This window comes from Aotus nancymaae, unplaced genomic scaffold (genome assembly GCF_030222135.1).
Source record: "Aotus nancymaae isolate 86718 unplaced genomic scaffold, 86718_ANA_hifiasm-v0.15.2.pri h1tg000065l, whole genome shotgun sequence".
Lineage (NCBI taxonomy): Eukaryota > Metazoa > Chordata > Mammalia > Primates > Aotidae > Aotus > Aotus nancymaae.
The window spans coordinates 10,063,238-10,087,300 of record NW_026988480.1 but is presented as its reverse complement, the minus strand read 5'-3'; the positions used below and the strand labels follow the sequence as shown (position 1 = coordinate 10,087,300).

The window sequence follows — 24,063 nt, the reverse complement described above, 5'->3', positions numbered from 1 at the left end:
CTGCCTCTACCCACCAGGATAGTATATAAGCTCCCCAAGGCAGGCATCCTTGACTCCTTTGCTCACTACCATTTCCCAAGCACTCAGAAATTGTCCAGCACATGGTAAGTACAGGTGACCAGATTTGCTGAATAAATGAATAAGTCGTCACTGTCACCATGGATAAGAACCTAGTCCAAACTGAGATGTGCTGTAAAGGTAAAATACGTAATAGGTTTCAAGACATAACAAAAAGGAATACAAAATAGCTTAATAATTTTTATTTTGATTACATGCTGAAATGATTTATTTTTGTACAGATAGGGTTTTGCCATGTTGCCCATGATCTCTAACTCCTGGACTCAAGTGATCCACCCACCTTGGCCTCCCAAAGTGCTGGGATTACAGGCATGAGCCACTGCACGAGGGCTCTGAAATGATATTTTGGATATCAGGTTAAATAAATATATTATTAAAGTTCCTTTCACCTGTTTCTTTTTTCTAAGTACTAGAAAATTTTAAATCACACATATGGCTCACCTTTTATCACATTTTATTTCTTCTGGACAATGGTGCTCTAAGACAACTTGGATAGGGTGGGTGGCTGGGGGCAGTAACGTCATTGTGAATGTAGAGAAAATGAAGGTAAACTTCAAATTCATGCTTAGATGGGCTCTGAAAGAACCAAGGGTCATATGAAGGAGTGTGGGCTTAGGCAAGTGTCTGGCCTTGGGTGCAGACTCCTCTGCAGAGTCTAGGCATGCAGTGCCCATTGGAACCAAAAATACTGACACCCCACTTCCCTAAGGTGTGGCTAAATGCGGTGGGGCCTGAACACTCCTCAGGGGCTTCCCATGTGTGGCGGGGGCTGAGAACCACCACTTGGTCATCTTTGGGAGGGCCCGCTCCTAACCAGACTCATATTCTTTGCCCAGAAAGTCCCTAACAAGTGGACTGGGTCAAACCCTCAGACGCTGAGAATCAGACAGCAAACAAGAAGTCATGTGAAGAACTTCATTAAGAACTGAGCTGAAGGCTGCAAGCCTCTTGGAGTCAAGCTCCATGGCAGACAGAGAAGTGCTGACAGCCCTGCTACTGCATTTCACCAGGTGACAAGACTGTCTGTCCGGACTGGACATCAGAATACCCCCAAGACCTACCTGTAGGGCCACCTAATACCTCTTGTAAGGCCCTCATCTTTTACAGGGTGGATGTGCCACTGCGCTGGGAAGCAGTCCCAGGTGTAAGGTCTGAATGACCCAGACCATTGCTGAGCTACCGCGGAGCACCCACTATGTGCCAGGCACTGTTCTCAGCACTTAAATTCAGGGTGTGTTAGGTGACAGAGGCAGGGCTCCTCAGCTCCTTGTGGGAAACGGCACTAATGCACTAACTGGGATGTGTTTGACACCTGGAGGGCGTTACAGCAGAAGGCATAACACCTTCTGAACTTCACTGTACTGGTGACGGCGTCTCCTGCCCTCCAGGCTTCACTTACTGCTCACAAAATAAGGAAACAGGACTAACAGTGGGTCCCAAATTCCGCCCTGTACAACAGTGTGCTTTTATGCTTCCTCCCATAAAACCTTCTTAAATCTTTGCCTGGTTGTTGCCAATCTGTTCTACAATTCAACAAAAGCTTCTATCTGGCTTAACAAAGAATCATAACTTTAGTTATTTTTGGATAATTATGTCAATACAAAAAGAACCATGTCCACCAGGAACTGAGCCCCAACAAGTGACCCTCTAACCCAGGAAACAAAAGCCACTCAAAAGTTTGGCAGCTAATAACACCACCTCCTCTAACATAAAAGGAAGTTTTCATTTTAAATAAATTCAAATTTTTCTATGAATAAAATATACATTTCTGTGTAATATGCCAATATGATAATTTTTTAAAAACCAAGTTGATACATAATGCATTTTTATGTTTCTACACTAACAAAGTGACTTGCAGCTGTAAAAGAGGCTTTAAAAATAATCAAATCAGATTCCACTTTTGTGGGGGAAGAAAGAGAATTAAATTTTTTGAAAATATATTTAAAATCTCCAGAAAGGCCACATCTCTTGCCTGGACCAGGGAGGTGGCATCACAGAACACAGGGAAAGGGGAGTGGTCTTCCCAGGGACAGACACTGCACACTTATCTGCACCTGGTCTCTTCTATTAAATTCTAGTGTGGCTCAATATAGACCCTTTAAAGGCTAAATGGAGCAAAAATGAGGGAAACATCCCTGTTAGAATTTTTAAGTAGAAGAAACAAAACCTAAACATTGCATATCTCTCCCCTCTGCTCTTGGGGATTCCTAGAAAGGGAGGGGGGCAGAAAGATGGGAATAGGTCCTTCAGTTCTTTCAAGTGAGACCTGAGACATCCTTAGTCCTGAGGGCTTTGACCTTGGCAGGAGTCCACTTGCACCCACCCCCACGGGCCCAGCCCCTGCAGCTGGTCGTGCTGAGAACACAGCTTTCCTTCATAACAGCTGCACCCTCCTAATAACCTTTCAGGCCCTGATTTCAAATACAGTGTCCTACCATACCCCATCACACTTGCTAAAGGATGGGTCCCCATTTTTGGTTTAAAAAATGTGGCCAACGTGCATGTACACATTTTTCTGCTAAGAACTGGAAGGCACTTAGCTGTAAGAAAAGACTTACTGACACGGGGGATCGCCATGAAAGTGTTGGGCAAACAGATTGCAGAATCACATATATGGTGATTCCATCTGTGTTTTGAAATCATATATATCTCGTATATATGTAGATGTGCATACATGTACACACACACATATCCTCATACTGACATTAAAATTAAGAGGCCAGGTACCTTTGAGGAGTGAGGGAACTTCAGTGTAAATGAGTCACATTTTACCGCACATACTTCTGTATTGCTTGGTTTGTGTGTGTGTGTGTGCACGCGCACGTGTGTGTGTATGTGTGTGTTTGTGTTTTACAATGTGATATTGCCCTGGTAATTTAACTAATAAAATAAAAATTTCCAATCTTGCTGGTGTCAAATGGAGTCAGAGTGTTAGTTGTCTTTGACAACGAAAGGAAATGACGTTTTTCACAAAGGAGAACCTAGAGGTAGTGCTCCTGATTTGGAAAAGGACAAATACATCATGGTGAGCAGCTGGCCAAGGACAGGTGCCCAAAAGCCTCAGGTCCGAGGAGACCACAAGCTGCCCATGAATCAGCCAGTGGAGTTACAGCATTTTTAAAGCATGAGCTTCCGAGAGGAACAGAATGCGGATTCAATTCCTCACCCTGTGTGACCTTTACTGGGGAACGGGGCTTCTCTGTGCCTCAGCTGCCTCTCCTGTTAACTTGGGATGGTTACAGTACCTACTTCACAGATCTAGCACGTTAATAGAATAAGCACCATTTCAGTGCTAGCAACTGTTACCAGAAAAGAAAAGAGTCCTGGTAGCAAGCATGCAGATATATTCTTAGCTCTCAGCAAAGTAGGTTATGGTATAAAAATACCATTAAATAGTAACTAAACTAGCATCACCTTAATGCACATCTTGCCAGCAATCTCAGCATGTGTGACTTCTTTTTAAACTACCCTACATTAAGAAATCAAGACCAGGAGGACTCTTGCTGGCCTCCTCCAAGCCAGGCCGGAAGGCAGAGGCCCACCCGACTCACCCCTTCCCCACCTCGGACCAGGCACTGGGGACACAGCCGTGAGCAGGGGACCCGACCTCCGTCTCTCTGTGGGTAAGCTGTCCAGCACATCAGATGGGGCAAAGTGCCAGTGAGGAGACAAGTGGGGGGAGGGGCAGGGAGGAGTGGGGAGGCAGAAACGGCAGGGGGGCATCTGCGACAGCCTGCTGAGCAGCCCAAGAGGGTGAGCTGTGAGGGATGGGGAAGAGAGAGGGCTTGGCCAAGGCCCCTAAGGCAGGGAGTGCCTGGTGTGCTCCAGGGAGGGAGAAAGCAAATACAATGATCCCTCCTCCTCCATTCCTCTCTTCCCTGGCAACCGGCTCAGCGCTTGGAGACTCAACAATTGATTTGCTCTGAATTTCCTAAGTTTATCTATTAACTACCTAGCAGGCCATTCGCTGGTTCACAGTGCGCCTCTCAGCAGAAGGCCTCCGCCAGCTGACAGCGATGCCCCCACCAGCGGTCAGGCCACACACGCCCCGGGACACAGCCTGCTCTCTGGCGACTGGGGTACCACTGGATGGAGTCAAGGACATATCAAGGTCATTCTGGGCCTCTCTGAAGCTCAGTGGAAGAGGTGGGAGGGTGTGAGGTGCACTGGGCTGGAGCTCAGGGCCTTTCTCGCTGCCTGGACTTGGGTAAGTTGCCAACCTTTCCTGAACTTCAGTTCTTTGTCTGTAAAATGGGGCTGGGGAGAAGGGCCTTTCTAGACAATTCGAATCAAATAAAATCAAAGGTTTAAAGTAATGCACACATTAGGTGTTATTACAACGTGGCCCACAAGCCCTAGCTGCCATCTCCCCCAGAGAAGGACGGGCCCATGAACCCCTAAAATGATATCCAAAACCTCATGGGAGATGCTTTATTCTAGGGAGAACTCCATGTTTGAAAAGAGACAACTCCCCAAAAATGGAAGATTCACGAGCCTGCATACAAAATGTGAGACCTCTTCCTACCCAACAACCCAACAAACGGTCGACACTGACAGCCTGCCAACGCGAGGAACGGCAGCACCCAGGGAAAGGGGCGGCCCCAACGCTGCTGTGCAAGTGGACACAGCAGGGAGAGCGGCGACACCTGCGGAGACGGAAGACACGGGAACCCTCCTCGGCAGCCCCACCGCCAGGGACACACCCTATAGAAACTCTCACACTCGGGGCGCGGGCCGTGACAGTGCTGGCCACCGTGTGCTGGGTGACAGCGGAACACAGGAGACAACCTAGATTTCCATCGGGAGGCAGGCAGGCAGGACACAGTGTTCACACTACCAGTCGCCACGCGGCAGCCCGCGATCAAACACATCGATGAGCACAGGTGTCAACAAGACTGTTGAGTGAAACATACAAGTCCCAGGTTTTTTAATGTAAAGTTAAGGAAAACACACACACAAAAGAATCCTGTGTATTAGTTATGGATACTTATATCCATGTGTAAATGTACCCAAAAGAGCCTGGGAGGAAAAATACAAAAGCAGTAGTTGGACGAAAATGGGTTACTTAATATTCATCTGTAATACTTCTTATAATTTTTTTAAAAAGGACTTAAGGCCAAAATGACAAAAGATTAACCATTTTCAATTCTGGGTAGAAGACATACTGTGTTCATTTTATTATCCCTGGTATTTTTCTGGATTTTTAAAGTTTATCCAATATAAAAAAATTACAACTGCACTGCTGGTAGGCCCATGCCGGGCTGAGGGCTTCCCTGCCTTGCTCTGTAACTGCTCCCAGGCTTCTGCGTCGAGGACATGGGCCATCAGGCTAGTGTCTCTGAGCCCTACCAGGCTAAGCAGGGAAGGGCCCACACTCCCAGTAGAGCTGGGCAGGGCAAGGCAGGGCCACAGAAAGCGGCTCGTCTTGGCTGCCTGACCCTGCTACCCAGGCCCCCGGGGAAGATTCAGGAGCAGAGACAGCAGAAAAGGATGGGGCAAGGGAGGGGAAAGGCCGGTGGCCTCATCACACATGAGCAGCTTTGGGCCTGAGGCCAAGTCCTTCCTTTGGGCGGGGAGCTCAGTGCCACCTGACTGGGTGCCAGGGGCTGCAGCTTTAAATAAACTTGGACATGTCCACCTGGGGCCAGGAAGCAACACCAACTGTGCCCTGGACAGGCACTGTCAACAACCAGCCAACATGTCCACCAAGAGACCCCAGCGCTGCAAACGGGCTGAGTGCCCACAACTGAGCCCTGGCCTCAGACATCCCCCTTGGGCGCCCTGCTCCACCTTTCCAGCTCCCTGCCACACCTCTATGGCAGCACAGTTGCACCCCCAAAGGATCGGTCCCTTCTCTACCCCAGAGATGCCACAGCAGTGCAGTGACAGGCCCTTGGTGGTCCCCAGGGGCCCGGCGCCTAGCAGGGCTCCACAAAGGTGCACTGGGCTGAGCTGCCTGCTCTTGTCCCAGGCCACGGGGCTCCCCCAATGCCAGGCTCCACTCCTCACCCCGAGCTGCATGGCTCTTGGCGCTTTTGCTCCGGAGGCCACACTCGCTCCCTTCTGGTGGCAGCTCATTCTCAGGCTTCAGAGAGAAGCCCAGCAGTCTCAGTCCCACCTGGTCTCCACCTCTGGAGTCACTTCTCTCAGCCTCCCCCAGGCAGCCCCAGAGACCTCCATTCCCCAGTGTGGGTGGCACTGGCCAGGACATCCAGCTGTGCTGGAATCGGAGGCTCGGTGGGGAGCCGGCCACCCTGACACTGCTGCTGGACGCAAGTTGGCTTGCAGCAAAGGCGAGAAGGAACAGCCAGAGTGAGCTGCAGGCTGAGGACACTGAGGGTACATGGGAAGGTCTTGAAAGTGGCTTCTTCAGAGACCAGGGACACCTGGTGTGAGGGCCTCTATGCTTCTGGGCACAAGCAGAGAGGACGACAAGAAGGCCCCTGAGGAAAGAGTGACTTCCCACTGCTGCTCTCTTCCTCGGAGAACCAGGCACATTAACCGCCACCCACCTGCCCCACCAGCAGCCAGGACACCTCTGGAGGCCAAGAGGACAGATGGGGGTAGATGTGTGATTCTGAGGGGTGGAGACAGGGGAACCAGCCACCCACTTGGGGATCCGCATGAAGGGGGCTGGGCCCGCCCCCTCCCTCGAGGTCTCAGCCCTGGGGTGCTCTCCAGATCCATCCATGGAAGGGTCCCCAAGCCAGACTGACCCCACCTACCCATCCAGCATGGCTTCTTGCACAGGGCTGGGCTCCACACCTGCAACCCCTACCCGATCCTCTCCACACGTGCAGGGAGAAGTGGGGAATGAACACACCCCCACACTCCTCCAGCTCCACACTCCACAATTATCAATGATCAGCGTCCCTCACCCACCACAAGGTTTAACCAGACACTTATTTAGTAAAGGAAAAAAAGGATCTGCTTCTGGATGTGTAAGAGGAAATCTTGCCAGCACCGCCAGCGCCCCCACCGCCTGCACTGAAGGGACGGAGGTGGATGGGGGAGGACGCAGGAGGATGGGGCTCTGGACCAGTCAGGCTGAAGATTCAGGAGTTCTGAAGCTAGCTGCGGAGACGCCAGGTGCATCCACCTTGATTCTCAGACCGGAGACCCCAGGCCAAACAGGAAGCCCCTGAGGGGTTTCCCATCTCTGACCCGAGGGACAAAGCCGGGACTGGGGACCCAAAACCAGACCTTCGTCCCACACTGCTCATACTGCTGAGCGGAGAACGGGAGCCACGGCACCTGTTCGCCCTGAGGCCCCACTTCAAACAAACCTTCGAAGCCCCTTCCCCTTTAGGCCCCCCATCAACGCTCCAAAATCCAGCCCCCACCCACCTTGGTGACCCTGAAATTAGCAACCCAGTCAAGCTCTTAGTCTTTCCTCGCATCCCCATGACCTGATCCAGGCTCCCTGACCTCGTCCTCCCCCCACCTCCAAATTCCTGTTTCCAGAAGAATCTGGGGAAAAATCCTTCAGAACCCAGATTCCCCAGGGGACCCACAGCAGCGGCTCTTCCACGCCGGCGCCCCCCGCGCGGATGGGGCCACGCGCAGAAGCAGGAGCAAGCAGGTCCCGCCACCCCCGCCGCCCGCCGCTCGGGTGGGGGTAGGGACATCGCGCCCGCGTCGGGGACGACCCTCTGAGGCCGCAGCCGACCCCTCCCGGCGCTCCAGGCCGGGCGGCCACCCCCGCGCGCCCCTCCTCTCTGACCTCCCCGTCGCCAAATGCGTCACGTCTGCCGGGCGCTCCGGGGACACCTGCTGCCGCCCCCGCCGCGCCAAGTCGCGAGCCCGGAGCCCTGGCCCGGCAGCAGCGCTGGGCAGAGCTGGGCAGGGCCGCGCGCGCTGAGGTCCGGCCACCGGGCCCGGGGCCTGGGGCTCGGGGATCGGGGCCGCGCGGGGCCGTGCGCTTGGGCCCGGAGCCCAGAGGAACCCGCGGCGCGCGGGGCCGCAGTGCGCCCAGAGCTGGCGGCGCGGAGGGTCCTGGAGGTCCCGGCCCTCTGGGGTCCCCGGCCCAGCCCGCGCGCGCCGCGGCTCTTACTTGCCAATATCCTCGTAGAGCTGGTACTCGTCGGTGAAGCGGGTGCAGGTCACCGTGGTGGCCATGGCGGCGGCGGACGGGCTCGGCGTGCGCTCGGCTGCGCTCGGGCGGCGGCGACTCCGGCTCCCGCTCGCGGGCACGGCGGCGACACGGGCGCGGGCGCGGGAGACACCTCGGCTCGCGGCGCCAGGCGGGGGCCGGGCTGGGCTGCGCCGGGCGGCGAGCGCACGCGAGATCTGCTCGCTCCGTCCCCGCCAGGAGCGCGCCGCACACCTACGCGCGGGGAGGCGCGGGCGCCGCTGTCACCGCCGCCGCCGCCGCGCCCGCCCCGCCCGCCGCCCCCTGCACGCGCCTTCCCCGCGCCCTGCACACGCTGCTCCTGCACCCGCACCCGCACGGCACCCGCGCCCTGCATCTGCACACGCGCCCTGCACACACACCCGTGCCCCTCACCCGCAACGCGCCCGCACCTGCACCTGCACCTGCATATACGCTCGTCCGCCCCCGCCCGCCCCCGCACCCCGCACCCTGCACCCCGCACACACACCCGTGCCCTGTACTGATGTCTTCATCCTGTAGCCGCACCTCGTGCACGCAGGCCACTTGCTGCTGGTGACCCCTCGCTCTCACATAACACAGAAGAGTGCACACAATGAACGCAGCCTCCTCTCTCCCCCAAAACCCCACCTCGCCTGACAGCAGAAGGGGACTGGGGCCCACAAGAAGGCCAGGGGCCCACGTGCTGCCCTTCACAGGACTCATTCCTCATACCCCCAGGAAGAGATGCTGCCAGATCCCTCTTGCCCAGTCTCCATCAGCCACACATGCCACAAAGGCTGCCTGGCCAGGAGGAGCCGCCCAGAAGGCCTGAGGTGCACACTGGGACACTAGCATGAGAAAGTGAAAGGGTGGAGCCAGCCACATCCCCTTAGCCCCAGCCCCTTCCTCCCCCACCACTTCTCCAAAGACTGGTTGCTGTGATGTCTGGAATGGAGGTCCCAGGAGGTGACTCGCAGTCCAGGCCAAGGGACGCTGAGCCAGGGAACAGGGTCTGCTCCATCAGCAATTTGGCGGGCCCTGAGAGCTCACAGCCACACTGCCCAGGTAAGGGAATGCATTCTTTCCTCTTCCAGCATAGTTCACCTGCCTGCTCCCTGCTTTTGCCTGGAGGAAGAGAGCCCACCCACCCAACCCCCTCTTGAAAGTAGCCCTGGAGGCCAAGGAGGCAAGTGCAGGGAGGCAGGCAGGAGGCAAGGCCGACCCGGTTTCCCACAAAACAGCCTTTCCTGAGGGCTGGCACCAGGGCCGCTGTCCAGAACCGGGACTTCAGACCACTGGGCTCCAACATCCCCACACTCTCCTCTGACAGGGTCCGTCCTGGGCAGGCTTTGAGGAGGGGGTTTCCAGCAGCCCGCTCTGGATTTGGGTCATGCTTCTGCCCTGACATGACCTCCTTACTGCTCCCCAAGGACCAGTTCTGGGCCTGTCCTGCTCATCCCTCTCACCTCGTGGCCAGCCCAGGGCAAGCCCCACAAGCCACAATAAATGTTGTGAGGATAAGGGAGGGGATAAAGGGATTCAGAGTGCCAGCAGCCAGAGCGCTTCCGGGCCAGGACGCATTTGGCACAGGACTACTGGGCAATTAGTAGACCACACAGCAACAAGTCCCTGCCATCGACCAGCCTGCACCCAGAAGACAGCTAGAGGATGAGAAATTCTCAGGCCAAAGGTGAGTGCTGGGTCACCTGGGGAAGTCCCCACTGAGGAGGCAAAGGAATCCTGGCCTTGACTTCAGCAAGACCATAGCAGGAAGGGAGACTCCGTCCATGTCAGACTTGGACTCAGAGAACCCTGAGCCATCCTAACACACAGAATGGCATGGGCTTGAGGAAGGACTGAAGGCCAAGTCTGAGGTTTGTTCTTGGAATTGAGTTTAACCCCACAGGAATTTCTTCTAGCACCTGCTGGAAGCATCCATGCTTTCCCTTTCTGACCTCCGGAAAGACAAAGTAGGGACACTCAATAGATTACAAATAACAAACCAAGCGCAGTGGCTCACGCCTGTAATCCCAGCACTTTGGGAGGCCGAGATGGGTGAATCACCTGAGGTCAAGAGTTCGAGACCAGCCTGGCCCACATGGTGAAACCTGTCTCTACTAAAAATACAAAAATTAGCCAGACGTGGTGGTGCATGCCTATAATCCCAAACAAGAATTGTTTGAACCCAGGAGGCAGAGGTTGCAGTGAGCCAAGATCTCGCCACTGCACTCCAGCCTGGGTGACAGAGCGAGACCCTGTCTCAAGAAAAAAGAATACAAATAAGACAAACAAAAGAAAATTGCACCCCTCTGTAAGTCGGACTCTTTCCAGGCTACTATGAAGCCATACACACTCCTACTGGCATGTCCAGGAGATAAAGTGGTACTAATGACAGCTGACACTGATTGTGCAGTTTACATGTACTATGTCATTTAATTCTGAAACAATCTTATGAAGCATGTACTATTAGTATCCCCATTTTACTAGATGAGATAATGGAGAGACAGAGATGTATAGTAATTTGTCCACAATCACACAGCCACGGAATGACTATGATCAAACCCTAGTGCCCCATAAAACCTCTGTTGCCTCCCACAGACACAGACACACACACACACCCCTACACACAAACACATGCATACAAACAGACCCACTCACACAGCTTTCTGTAACACTGGGTATGGACACAGCAGCACACCAGGTGGACTTTTATGAGGTCCCCCTTTTTTTTTGAGATGGAGTCTTGCTCTTGTTGCCCAGGCTGGAGTGTAGTGGCGCAGTCTCAGCTCACTGCAGCCGCCACCTCCCAGGCTCAAGCGATTCTCCTGCCTCAGCCTCCCAAGTAACTGGGATTATAGGCACTCGCCACCACGCTCTGCTAATTTTTGTATTTTTAGTAAAGTTAGGGTTTCCCTATGTGGGCCAGGCTGGTCTTGAACTCCTGACTTCACCCACCTTAGTCTCCCAAAGTGCTGGGATTACAGGTGTGAGCCACCACACCTGGCCGAGGTCACCTTTCAAAAGGTGAGAAACTGCCCAGAACCAGGGTTACACAAGAATGTGGGAGTCACTAAGAGATGCAATTTGAGATCCATCGTATCCTGTACCTCTCCCTGCCTTTTGTACCTGTTAGCACCTGAGACCCCCGGGCAGTCCCTCCTCGGAGCTGAAACATAAGAGGTATGATGTAGAACTACCCTGGCGAGCGCGGGAAGGTCGGCATGATTGGGCACCAGACAGTGGGGAAGGACTGAGATATAGCAGAGGCAGTCAGATTGTCCCTACCCAGACAGCTTGACCCCACACTGCCATTCAAAAAATAGCCCACTCCCCACCCTCAGACCCAGAGGGCTTCTCCCTAGCAGAAAGAAATGGCTAGAAGGGAGAAAGACTTCCAACCATGACTCTCTGGTCCCAGATTCCAGAAGCCCTCTCATCTGGCTTTAGCTCTGGTCAGAGAGGCCCAGACTTCCCCTTCTCCCCACCCCTACCTTCAGGAAAGGCCCACTTCCACCCCCACCCTCGTGTCATCTCTGTCTCCCACCTTGTCCTTTCTAGCTTGCTTTCGTAAGCAAGGAGGGCTCTCCCTCCCAGGTGGCAGCTGGGGAGGGTGTGGGGAATATCAGTTCTGAGAGGTTATTGTTAGGACAGTCACCATGGCAACAAGCATCACATCTGCAGAGCCAAAAGTGCTGCACATGGGGCTCATTCTCCCAAAGAAAGCCACACCTCCCCTGTCCCCCTCACCTCCAGGGGCTGCTGTCATGTGGGAGGGTGTCACTGCACCTCCTCTCCCAGGCCTAGCCATCTGTCAGGGAGAGCAGGCTGTGGTTCCCAGAGCAGGAAGGCCCTAGTCCATCCATCTCTCATCATCTGGCTCTTGACATGGCAGCCCATACAGGACACAGTGGAATGGCTGTGGTGGTGCTGGTGAAGATAATGATGGTAATGGTTATCATTGGTGGTGGTGGTAATGATGGTGGTGGTGATAGTGATGGTGGTGATGATGGTGGTGGTGATAGTGATGGTGGTGATGGTGGTGGTGGTGATAGTGATGGTGATGATGATGGTGGAGGTGATAGTGATGGTGGTGATGATGGTGGAGGTGATAGTGATGGTGGTGATGATGGTGGTGGTGATAGTGATGGTGGTGATGATGGTGGTGGTGATAGTGATGGTGGTGGTGGTGGTGATAGTGATGGTGGTGATGATGGTGGTGGTGATAGTGATGGTGATGATGATGGTGAGGTGATAGTGATGATGGTGATGATGGTGGAGGTGATAGTGATGGTGGTGATGGTGGTGGTGATAGTGATGGTGGTGATGATGGTGGTGGTGATAGTGATGGTGGTGATGGTGGTGGTGGTGATAGTGATGGTGATGATGATGGTGGAGGTGATAGTGATGGTGGTGATGATGGTGGTGGTGATAGTGATGGTGGTGATGATGGTGGTGGTGATAGTGATGGTGGTGATGGTGGTGGTGATAGTGATGGTGGTGATGATGGTGGAGGTGATAGTGATGGTGGTGATGATGGTGGTGGTGGTGATAGTGATGGTGCTGGTGATAGCGATGGTGGTGATAGTGATGGTGGTGATGGTGGTGGTGATAGTGATGGTGGTGATGGTGGTGGTGGTGGTGATAGTGATGGTGGTGATGATGGTGGTGGAGGTGATAGTGATGGTGGTGATGGTGGTGGTGGTGATAGTGATGGTGGTGATGGTGGTGGTGGTGATAGTGATGGTGGTGATGGTGGTGGTGGTGGTGGTGATAGTGATGGTGGTGATGATGGTGGAGGTGATAGTGATGGTGGTGATGGTGGTGGTGGTGATAGTGATGGTGATGATGATGGTGGAGGTGATAGTGATGGTGGTGATGATGGTGGTGGTGATAGTGATGGTGGTGATGATGGTGGTGGTGATAGTGATGGTGGTGATGGTGGTGGTGGTGATAGTGATGGTGGTGATGGTGGAGGTGATAGTGATGGTGGTGATGATGGTGGTGGTGATAGTGATAGTGGTGATGATGGTGATGGTGGTGATAGTGATGGTGGTGGTGATAGTGATGGTGGTGATAGTGATGGTGGTGATGATGGTGGTGGTGATAGTGATGGTGGTGATGGTGGTGGTGGTGGTGATAGTGATGGTGGTGATGATGGTGGTGGTGATAGTAATGGTGATGATGATGGTGGAGGTGATAGTGATGGTGGTGATGATGGTGGAGGTGATAGTGATGGTGGTGATGATGGTGGTGGTGGTGGTGATAGTGATGGTGGTGATGATGGTGGTGGTGGTGGTGATAGTGATGGTGGTGATGATGGTGGTGGAGGTGATAGTGATGGTGGTGATGGTGGTGGTGGTGATAGTGATGGTGGTGGTGATAGCGATGGTGGTGATAGTGATGGTGGTGATGATGGTGGTGGTGATAGTGATGGTGGTGATGGTGGTGGTGGTGGTGGTGATAGTGATGGTGGTGATGATGGTGGTGGAGGTGATAGTGATGGTGGTGATGGTGGTGGTGGTGATAGTGATGGTGGTGATGATGATGGTGGAGGTGATAGTGATGGTGGTGATGGTGGTGGTGGTGATAGTGATGGTGGTGATGATGGTGGTGGAGGTGATAGTGATGGTGGTGATGGTGGTGGTGGTGATAGTGATGGTGGTAATGATGGTGGTGGTGATAGTGATGGTGGTGATGATGGTGGTGGTGATAGTGATGGTGGTGATGATGATGGTGGAGGTGATAGTGATGGTGGTGATGGTGGTGGTGGTGATAGTGATGGTGGTAATGATGGTGGTGGTGATAGTGATGGTGGTAATGATGGTGGTGGTGATAGTGATGGTGGTGATGGTGGTGGTGGTGATAGTGATGGTGGTGATGATGATGGTGGAGGTGATAGTGATGGTGGTGATGGTGGTGGTGATAGTGATGGTGGTAATGATGGTGGTGGTGATAGTGATGGTGGTGATGATGGTGGTGGTGATAGTGATGGTGATGATGATGGTGGAGGTGATAGTGATGGTGGTGATGATGGTGGTGGTGATAGTGATGGTGGTGATGATGGTGGTGGTGATAGTGATGGTGGTGATGGTGGTGGTGGTGATAGTGATGGTGATGATGATGGTGGAGGTGATAGTGATGGTGGTGATGATGGTGGTGGTGATAGTGATGGTGGTGATGATGGTGGTGGTGATAGTGATGGTGATGATGATGGTGGAGGTGATAGTGATGGTGGTGATGATGGTGGTGGTGATAGTGATGGTGGTGATGATGGTGGAGGTGATAGTGATGGTGGTGATGATGGTGGTGGTGATAGTGATGGTGGTGATGATGGTGGTGGTGATAGTGATGGTGGTGATGGTGGTGGTGGTGATAGTGATGGTGATGATGATGGTGGAGGTGATAGTGATGGTGGTGATGATGGTGGTGGTGATAGTGATGGTGGTGATGATGGTGGTGGTGATAGTGATGGTGATGATGATGGTGGAGGTGATAGTGATGGTGGTGATGATGGTGGTGGTGATAGTGATGGTGGTGATGATGGTGGTGGTGATAGTGATGGTGGTGATGGTGGTGGTGGTGATAGTGATGGTGATGATGATGGTGGAGGTGGTGATAATGATAGTGTTGGTGACAATGATGATGGTAGTGATAGTGATGGTGATGATGAAGGCCATAGCTACAATTTATAACTCACTCACCACATGCCCGAAACCATTCTAAAAGTCCAACATCCACCATTTTGAATAAACTTCATAACATTATCATTACCTCCCTTTTACCAATAAGGAAATTGAGACACAGACTCTAATTGGCCTCAGGTCAGACAGCTAGTTTAGTATTAGCATCTGGATCTGCCTTTGTGCCTTTAACCACTGTGTTCTGCCCAAGGGTGTCCACTGGCCTTCTTTGTGCAGTTACTGTGTGCCCGGCTCTGCCCAGGCACTGAGTCACACCAGGGAATGAGATGGACAAGGATTCTGCCTTTGCAAAGCTTAATAACAGGCAAACAAGAATGCATCTAGCAGCAATATTGTATGTAGATTTAAAACAAAGTGGTCTGCTAGAGAGTGACAGGGTGGCAACTTCAGAGGGATGTTCATGGAAGACCTTTCTGAGGAGGTGATGTCTAAGCTGAAGTCTGAATGACAGACAGAGGCTACCCTTGCGAGGAAAAGGGAGGGTGTTGACAGAAGAAGCTACCATGCAAAGGCCCCGTGGCTGGCACTAGCTGGTGTGTTTAGGGAACGAAGAGGGTGGGGAAAAGGGTGAAGCGGGCAGACCCAGCAAGGGCATTTTGTCAGTGGCTTATCGGCAGATTCACCTGAGTTCTCCAAGGGATCTGGAGTCACCTTGATGGCTAACAAAGTGATAAAGCCAACTAATCAGTATGCCTGGGCCGGGGGCAGCATCTGCAGGCCTGGCTCAGAGGCTTGGCCTGAGAGCATAGGGTGAGAACCCCCTAGACTTCCTCCCTTCTCACCAGGCATCCAAGCATAAGGTAGATACCAGCACCTGTCCCGGCGATACTCTGCCTTGGGCAAAGGGAGGGACGTGAGAGCAGCCCCTGCTGAGTCTGCTGCCAGGCTGAGGCTCTGGGCCACCCCCCTGCTGGCTGGGGTTCCCTGGAGCATCCCTGGCACTCTCTGACTGCCAGGCGAGGTGGACCCTTCCTGACTGACCCCACCTTAGCTTTCCTGGTTGTGTCACTTCCATCCTCCTGGAGTTGACTCAGGCCCTAGACCCCAGAAGGCCAGGCACTGTTCCAGCCCAGCCAGCCCCCAAACCCAGGTATATCTAGCAGCCAAGAGTAGTTAGTCTGACAGGAACAGGTCTCAGATGGCCTGTAAGTGGCTCCTAGATCCTCCTTCCCTGTAGTGGACACTAGAGACTTATCATGGAAATGGCCTCCTAGCATGTGTCAGAAGACTCTGAACTCAGGCCCCTTCAATCCCACCCTGTGTAACCTCTACCTGCAGGCACAAAGGCTGTGCTAAAGTGGGAGGCCTGGCTGCCATCCTGGAGTTCCCAGCATGGACACAGACCTGTGTGCACCAGCCAGGGCTAATGCAAGGCAGACATTGTGCCTTTCCCCTAAGCATCGGGGTGGCACCTGGGGTGGTCACAAAGCCCTCAGGAACCAGGCTGCCTCCAGCTCTCTGCTCCGGCATCTGGCGTTGGCCCTCTTCCTGGAGTTCTGACATGGAGATTTAGCCATCACATCCATGTTCCCAGCAGCAGGATACAGAAGGGGAGGGGGAATGGTGGGCACCAGTCAACTTTCTGCCACATGACCCCACTGACAGCTGAATCACATGACTTCATTTAGCTGCAAGGGAGGCTGGGCTGTGGGGTGTCTGTGACTGAAGAAGTGGAGAAGGATGCTGGGGAAAGTGTGGTTTTTGTCGCCTCGTCCATGCAGTGCCTCACTCATTCTCCAGCCCTCACTGCAAAGGAACCAAAGTCCAGGGAGCACAAGGCAGCTGTTTCTGGGTCCTGCTTTGTGATAGGAGCTAATATCTAATTGCTGTTAGGATTACTATTGTTGACAGATGCAAAACACTATAAAAGAGAATGTGTATAAATACGAGACAGCCACTTTGGAGAACTGTCTGGCAGTTTATTATAAAGCTTGACAAATACCTTCCCTCTGACCTGGCAATTCCTCTTAGGTATTTACTTCCCAAAAGTAAAAAACATATGTCAGAAAAAAAAAAGAGGCCAGGTGCAGTGGCTCACACCTGTAATCTCAACACTTTGGGAGGCTGAGGTGGGCGGATCACTTGAGGTCAGGAGTTCGAGACCAGCCTGGCCAACATGGTGAAAATCCATCTCTACTAAAAATACAAAAATTAGTCTGGCATGGTGGCACATGCCTTGAATCCCAGCTACTAGGGAGGCTGCACGAAAATTGCTTGAACCTGGGAGGCGGAGGTTGCAGAGTCAAGATTGCGCCACTGCACTCCAGCCTCAGTGACAGAGCCAGACTCTGTCTCAAAAAAACAAAAAAGAAAAAGAAAGAAAGAAACTTGTACAAGAGCATTTATAATAGCTCTATTCACAGTAGGTGAAACTGGAAGCAATGTGTTAATGTCCATAAACAGGAATGCAGGTAAACAAATTGGTGTATATAAATTAAAAAGAATAACTATTAGTATGCTCAACAACGTGAATGAATCACTCAGACACGAGGCTGAACAAAAGAAAACAGACATAAAGAATACACACTGCATAATTACATTTCTACACATTCTAGAACCAATCTAGAGGGTTGGGGTGGTGCTGGGATTGACTTGAAGGAGCCCAAGGGAATTTTCTGGGATGTTAAAATGTTCTGTTTATTTTCTGTGGCTACACAAGGGTATACTTTTGTCAAAAACCTGGCAAACTGTACCCTTAAAATCAGTATGTTTTATGTAAATGTAATTTACATGTAAGTTCCATGAAATTATATATGTAAAGTATACCTCAACTTTAAAATGACTGAAATGTATGTTGATATGCCATATGGAGAATATACTTGTTTTCAGTCACATGGAAGAGGCTTAGCAATAAACCAAGCACTAGGAGACAAAGGAAATTGAAAAAAAAAAAAAGTCTACAAAAGCAGGAATCACTGCAATAAAATTAAAAAGAAATAACTAAAGGAAAGCCAAATAAATCCGCTCAGCAGGAAATTTACATGACAGAATGTGGAGACTACAGAAATGAAACTTAGAATCTAATGCGCCCAGGCTAGAGTGCAGTGGCGTGATCTCTGTGTTACAAGCCTGGCCAAAGCCATGCTCTGAGGAGACGTCACAGGCCCTCGTGCCTTTATCAAAAAGCAGGCAAGACTGAAAATAAAGTAAGGCTGACCACTCAAGAAGCCAGACAAGAAGAGCAAAACAACCCCAAGAAAGGTGAAAGGATGAGTGTGATAATGCCAAACAGAAATTAATGAAAGAAAAACAATCAGTACCATAGCTAATCAGTAATACAAAAGCTAGTTCTTTGGAAAAAAAAATTTAGAGTAAAATAGACAAATTTTACAAGTCTGGTCAGCAACAAAAAATAAGCCAAAAAATAGGTACAAAAGAGGCAACATAAAGAGATAAAGATTATAAAAGAATCCTCTGCACAACATCTTGCTAGTAAGTAGAAAACAGGCCAAGCACAGTTACTCACGCCTGTAATCCCAGCACTTTGGAAGGCTGAGGCGGACAGATCACCTGAGGTCAAGAGTTTGAGACTAGCCTGGCCAATCTGGTGAAACCCCATCTCTACTAAAAGTACAAAAATTATCTGTTCATGTTGGCACATGCCTGTAGTCCCAGCTACTTGGGAGGCTGAGGCAGGAGAATGGCTTGAACCTGGTGGGCGGAGGTTGTGGTGAGCTTAGATCATGCCATTGCACTCCAGCCTGGGCAACAGAGTGAGACTCCATCAAAAAGAAAAAAAGGAGAAAGAAACAGAGAAAGAAAGAGAGAGAGAGGAAGGAAGGAAGGAAGAGGAAGGAAAGAAAGAAGGGAGGGAGGGAGGGAAGGAGTTGAAATGGGATTTTTCTGGGAAAATATGAGTTACTCATATTGACCCCAAAACAGTTTTTTAAAAATCACAGAATATACGTAAAAACTGTGGCGAACCTTGCACAATAAGAATGTATTAATGGCCAGGCACGATGGCTCACACCTGAAAACCCAGCACTTTGGGAGGCTGAGCAGGGAGCATCACTTGAGCCAGGGAAGTTGAAGCTGCCTCAGTGGCACTTGCCTGTAGTCCCAGCTACTTGGGAGGCTGATTCGGAGAATCGCTTGAACCCAGTGGGCGGAGGTTGCAATGAGCCGAGATCACACTATGGTACCACTGCATCCCAGTCTGGGCAACAGAGCCAGACCCTGACTCAGAAGAAAAGAAAAAGAACATATTCACTTATTATATCTGCACTACTTTTTTTTTTTTTTTAAAGGGTGGGTACGGTGGCTCATGCCCCAGCCCTTTGGGAGGCCAAGGTGGGCAGATCACCTGAGGTCAGGTGTTTGAGACCAGCCTGACCAATATGGTGAAACTCTGTCTCTACTAAAAATAGAAACATTAGTCAGGCATGGTGGCAGGCGCCTGCAATCCCAGCTACTCGGGAGGCTGAGGCAGGAGAATCGCTTGAATCTGGGAGACAGAGGTTGCAGTGAGCCGAGATCACACCACTGCACTCCAGCCTGGGCGACAGAATGAGACTCTGTCTCAAAAAAATATTTTTTTAAAAAGGTGGGGGAGCGGAGGAAACCCTGACAAGAAAATGAGGCTGGGCCTCTCCACTGCCAGGCCCCGCTCTGCAGCCACCCAGGGCCTCAGCCTCTCTCAGCCGCAGATACCAAGAAGATCTTTCTACATTTAAGGGTATAGTAAGTTCAGAAACACTGGTGGTATGTTTTTCTCTTTCATTTTTGCTTAGTTTTCTCCCATGCCTGTGAACTTGGATGATGTCAAGTGTCTGTGCAGTTCCAAGAAGGGCCAGTGCTGAGGCCGCCCGCAGCTCTGAGCACTGGAGAACGAGGGCCACCAGATTTCTCCCCTCCCTGGGGCCCATCTGCAGGGCCCAATGCAGTGCCGGTGGAGCAGGCCAGGAAATGCCGTGGGTTTTGTAAGACAGCCTGCGCTGGGTACTGGATGCCCTGTGGGCTCAGTTATTCAGGGTTTCAGAGGAAAGAAGGAATTTGTAATAAAGATATGCACAGCAGTGCTATTTATATCCGAGAAAACTGGAAACAACCCAAATCGCCCCCCGCAGGGGACTGGCCTGGCAGAAACAACGAAGCGAGAGGATGGAGATGTGGGGCCACGTGACAAGTGGGATGGGAGAGAGCTCCGTGGATACCGAGCCTCCTGCGTGGGGGACGCCAAATATAATGCAGTTTGTACACAGCCACCGTAATTATGGAAAGCTACACGCATGGACATACTTACAGGTGTCAGGCAACAGCAAGCAGAAAATAGCCAGGGCGATTACAGTCAGAGCCAGCATTTCTTGAGTGCTTCCTGTATGCCAGACATGTTATTACCAGCAGCACTTTGCAAATGAGGACACTGGAGCCCTGAATGGTTAAGTAACTTGCCTGAAGACATACAGCAGCAGTAGGGGAGGAGGTAGGAGGCCGGCTGGCATCCAAGGCCTGCCATCGCCAGCTGTATGCCAGGATGCCTCTCTCTACCCCGGGTCCTGGCCAGACCTGGAGGTGGCAAGAAACCACCGCAAATGCATCTCTGTTTTATTGTACAGGGGTCAAGATGACGCAAACAGCACTCGAAGCTCATGGGGCCTTCCTCCCAGAGAGGCGACTCCTACCCTCTGAGTTTCACTGCCTCCCCCACCAGAAATGCTGGTGTGGGTAGAGTGGAGTGGGAGGCAGCACATCTTAAAGCTGCATTTCCTCCCACTGGAGAGTGTCGTACGCACTCCCTCTGCCCTTCAGGGATTCCCCTTGGTTGACTCTGAAGCAGGCGCTGCCCTTTGGTCCCTTTCTTGGAGATGACCCCCACTGCCTGGAGTTCAGGGTCTCCTGCTCTGACACTCACCCCACAGTTGCTGCATGCTCCCTTGGTCCTGGAGTCCTGGTAACACTGGCAGAGCCAGCGGAAGGAGGAGGGGATGGTGGTGAAACCTGAGGCCCCTAGCATGGAGTGGCCCCAGCCTGGCTGGGCTCCTGCCAGGGCCCCAGCCTGGGGGCATGTTTGCCCTGCTGGGTTCCTGCAGGCACTTGGCCCTCCTCTGTAGCCTCCACAGAAGCTTGGCACAATGAACACAGCCCTCCTGCCCCCTTGCCCAGTCCCTGCCCCCATGTCCTACCTTCACATCCCCAGCCTGGCAGATCACTGAGACAGGGACTCTGATACAGAATTGTCAGAAGAGGGACAGGGAGGCAAGGACAAATGGCCCATAAACTATATGGACACATGGTGCCCTTCAAGTGGCTACAGCTGGTTGGGCTGTGGCCTTGGTCTTTTTTTTCTGTAGCCCCTGTCTGAATGCCCCTGGCCAGGGAATCTGCCACACGCCTGGAGGGAGGACTTCAGCTGGGGTCTCAGCAGGCTGGCCAGTGGGCCCAGACCCTCACAGGGGCCAGCTGCATGACAGCCAGCAGACTCAGGCAGAGCCTGAAGTAGCCCTGATTATGGAGTCAGCCTCCAGGCTGGGGTGCCCCTTATGCCACCCCAGCCCCTGGGGCCTGGAGGACAATGGACAGCTCCTGCCTCCCACCCAGTTAGGTTTCTACCCAGCGGCTCTCCCTCAGAGCCTCCTATCAGGATTGTGGGCCCCTACAGGAACTGGGTGGGTCCTGGTCCCCTCCACAGGCTCCCAGGAATCTTCTAAACCCTATTCTCTTCCCCCTCCCACAACACTTCCTCCTGACCCCAAAGAGAAACTGCGGGGGCCAGGCCTAACTACTATTTTCCACACCCTGGAAACTCCATGTGTAGCAGCCTTGCCTTTGTGGCCACTATCCATGTTAACAGGAGCTATCATGTATTGGCAAGGGCTAGAAGGGGTCCATTTGGAATACTGTTTCAGAATCAGGACTTGGTGGCCCACTGCAAGTGAGAAGTGAGTAGTGAAGGAACTGGGGCTGCATGGGCCTCTCCTACTCTTCTAGCATAGGTGGCAGGAAAAAAGGAAAACAAAGAAAAGGAACAGGTTTGGGGAAAAAATATTAAATTCCAATTAGGGAGTGTAGTCTTTAAGGGCCTCCTAAATATCCACTACCTGTAGTATCAATAAACATATGGCCTAGAGGCCAGGATGAAGAGAAAAATTGAAGGCACAGGCTGGAGAATGATCAATAAAAGGAGGGACTGAATGGCAGCCTAGTGAGTGCCACAGGAGGAGAGAAAAGGGCTCCTAAGGGGTCTCTAGGGGATGTGGCATCAAGGAGATGGTTTGAGGAAGGGGTAATTAGAGAGACAAAGAAGAGCAAGCAAAGGGGCAGGGGTAAATCCAGGAGAGAAGAGTGTCATGGAAGTGGGGTCAAGAAGTCTCCAGGCAGAGAAACGCCAGAGGCTGGGTTGGAGTAGGTCAAGAAGGGCATGGACAACCGAAGTTGGAAACAAGCATCACCTTCTCCAGCCAAAATCGCTTGTGACTTCCACTTCTAGGCATTTTTCCAGACTAGCCCTCCCATCAGAAATAATGATGACTCTGGACAAAGTACATGAGGCAACTGTTTTCAGGGAGTGCAAGAGTCAGATCCCTGCAGGAAGGGACACAGGAGGTAAGCCCTGCCGTCGCTTCATGCTCCCCTACAGTTCTCTGACTGTGGCACATGGCACCAGAGTCTGAGCAGGGCACAGAGGTCATGTGGAGCAGAAGAGGTGAAGATGATGGCGAGGAGCAGCGGGAGCAGCAGGCATGTGTGGAGCTAAGCGTCAAAGAAGAGGGAGCTGTGCACACAGAGGTCCCACACAGGAGCTCTGCAAATCCTTGACTGACAACTAAGCTGCACATACATAGGAAAGAACTGAGTCATGCCAAATTATAGAGGCTTAGGAAACATCTTGGATTTTCTGTGCATCTGCAATAACAAAACACGAACCCCAAGTAAGGAAGTTCAAAGTCATCTGCTAACTAAATTGCCTACTAAAATAATAATCAACATTCTTCAGAGGAAATTAACATAATTTTGAGTTTCACAGTATATTAGCCACAAAGTCCAGTATTCAATTTTTTTAAAATACCATCAGGTATATAAGGAAAACTTGATACCCAGGCAAGAATAAAGAAGACTATAGAACAGCAACTCAATCTAAAATGACCCAGATGTTGAGCTTAGCAGACTTTAATGTAGCTATTATAAATATGTCCAAATAATTAAAGTAAGATATGGTCTTAATCAGTGAGTATATAGGAAATCTCAGCCCCAAAATGGTATCCAGATGCAAATTTTAAAACTAAAAAGTATAATTGAAATGAAAAATTCACTGGAAGGTTTAATAGCAGATCAGAGAGAGTAGAAGAGTTGATAAGCATGAAGACAGATCAATAAACAGTATCTGAAGATCACAAAGAAAAAAGGCTGAAGAAAAGTGAACAAATCCCGAGAACCTTGTGGAATAGTATCACGTGATCTAACACATATGTAATCAGTCTCAAAGAAAAAGGTGCAAAATTGAGGCAGTACAAATATGTGAAAGAAATAATGGCCAAAAACATCCCAAATTTTATGAAAAACATCAATTTATATATTCAGTAGTCTCAAAAAACTCAAATCAGGACAAACAGAAAAATAACAATACTCAGACACACAGTTCTGAAAACCTAAGGAAATTCTGAAAGTGGCTGGGTTTGCTGGGAGGTGTAACATTACTTATAGGGGAACAAATATAAGAATCATTACCAACTTCTCACCAGGAACTATGGAGGCAGAAATTGAATGGCATCATCAAAGTGCTGTAAGCAAAAAAAGCTTCAACCAAAAAGACACTTATCTAGGAAAAATATCCTTTAAAACAAGGTTGAAATGAAGACATTTAGACAAGACTGAGAGAATTCATTGACAGAAGAGCTGTAATATGGCCAAAGCTATGGATATCCTCCAGGGCAAGGAAAATAATACCAGATGGAAACTCAGATCTACAAGGACTGAGGAGTGCTACATGGAGAGATCCAGCAGACACCATCTTAACCATGAGATAGAGGAGTGGGACAAGTCAGCATTGTGAGCCACCTGATACAAATGCCATAGGAATAATACAGCATTGCTTCTGCACAATTGATGACCTTACTAAGGCAGTAATGTCATAGGCAAACTTTGACGAGATCTGTGGATTCAAGGGTAATATCAGATAAAGATTAGTTTCCTGATTTTGACAGTTGTACTGTGTTCATATAGGAAAGGACCCTTGTTTTGCACAAGGGCATAACT

At 51.2% G+C, this 24,063-nt stretch overlaps 2 protein-coding genes across 12 annotated transcripts in view; one reads left to right on the top strand and one right to left on the bottom strand.

Moving 5' to 3' along the window:
- CAMK2B (calcium/calmodulin dependent protein kinase II beta) overlaps nucleotides 1–8,369 on the bottom strand; it is a 104,659-nt gene extending 96,290 nt beyond the window's left edge. For 10 of the 11 annotated variants that reach the window (XM_021675877.2, XM_021675876.2, XM_021675878.2 and 7 more), the window contains exon 1: nucleotides 8,132–8,212. In XM_021675877.2, the coding sequence (XP_021531552.1) occupies nucleotides 8,132–8,196 (65 nt within the window). In that variant the 5' untranslated portion in view covers nucleotides 8,197–8,212. Of the gene's footprint in view, nucleotides 1–8,131 lie in introns of all 11 variants that reach the window. The other variant, XM_021675882.2, reaches the window with a different exon arrangement.
- Nucleotides 1–24,063, top strand: part of OGDH (oxoglutarate dehydrogenase) — a 470,461-nt gene that overhangs the window by 85,401 nt on the left and 360,997 nt on the right. The gene's annotated exons all lie outside the window — the stretch shown is intronic.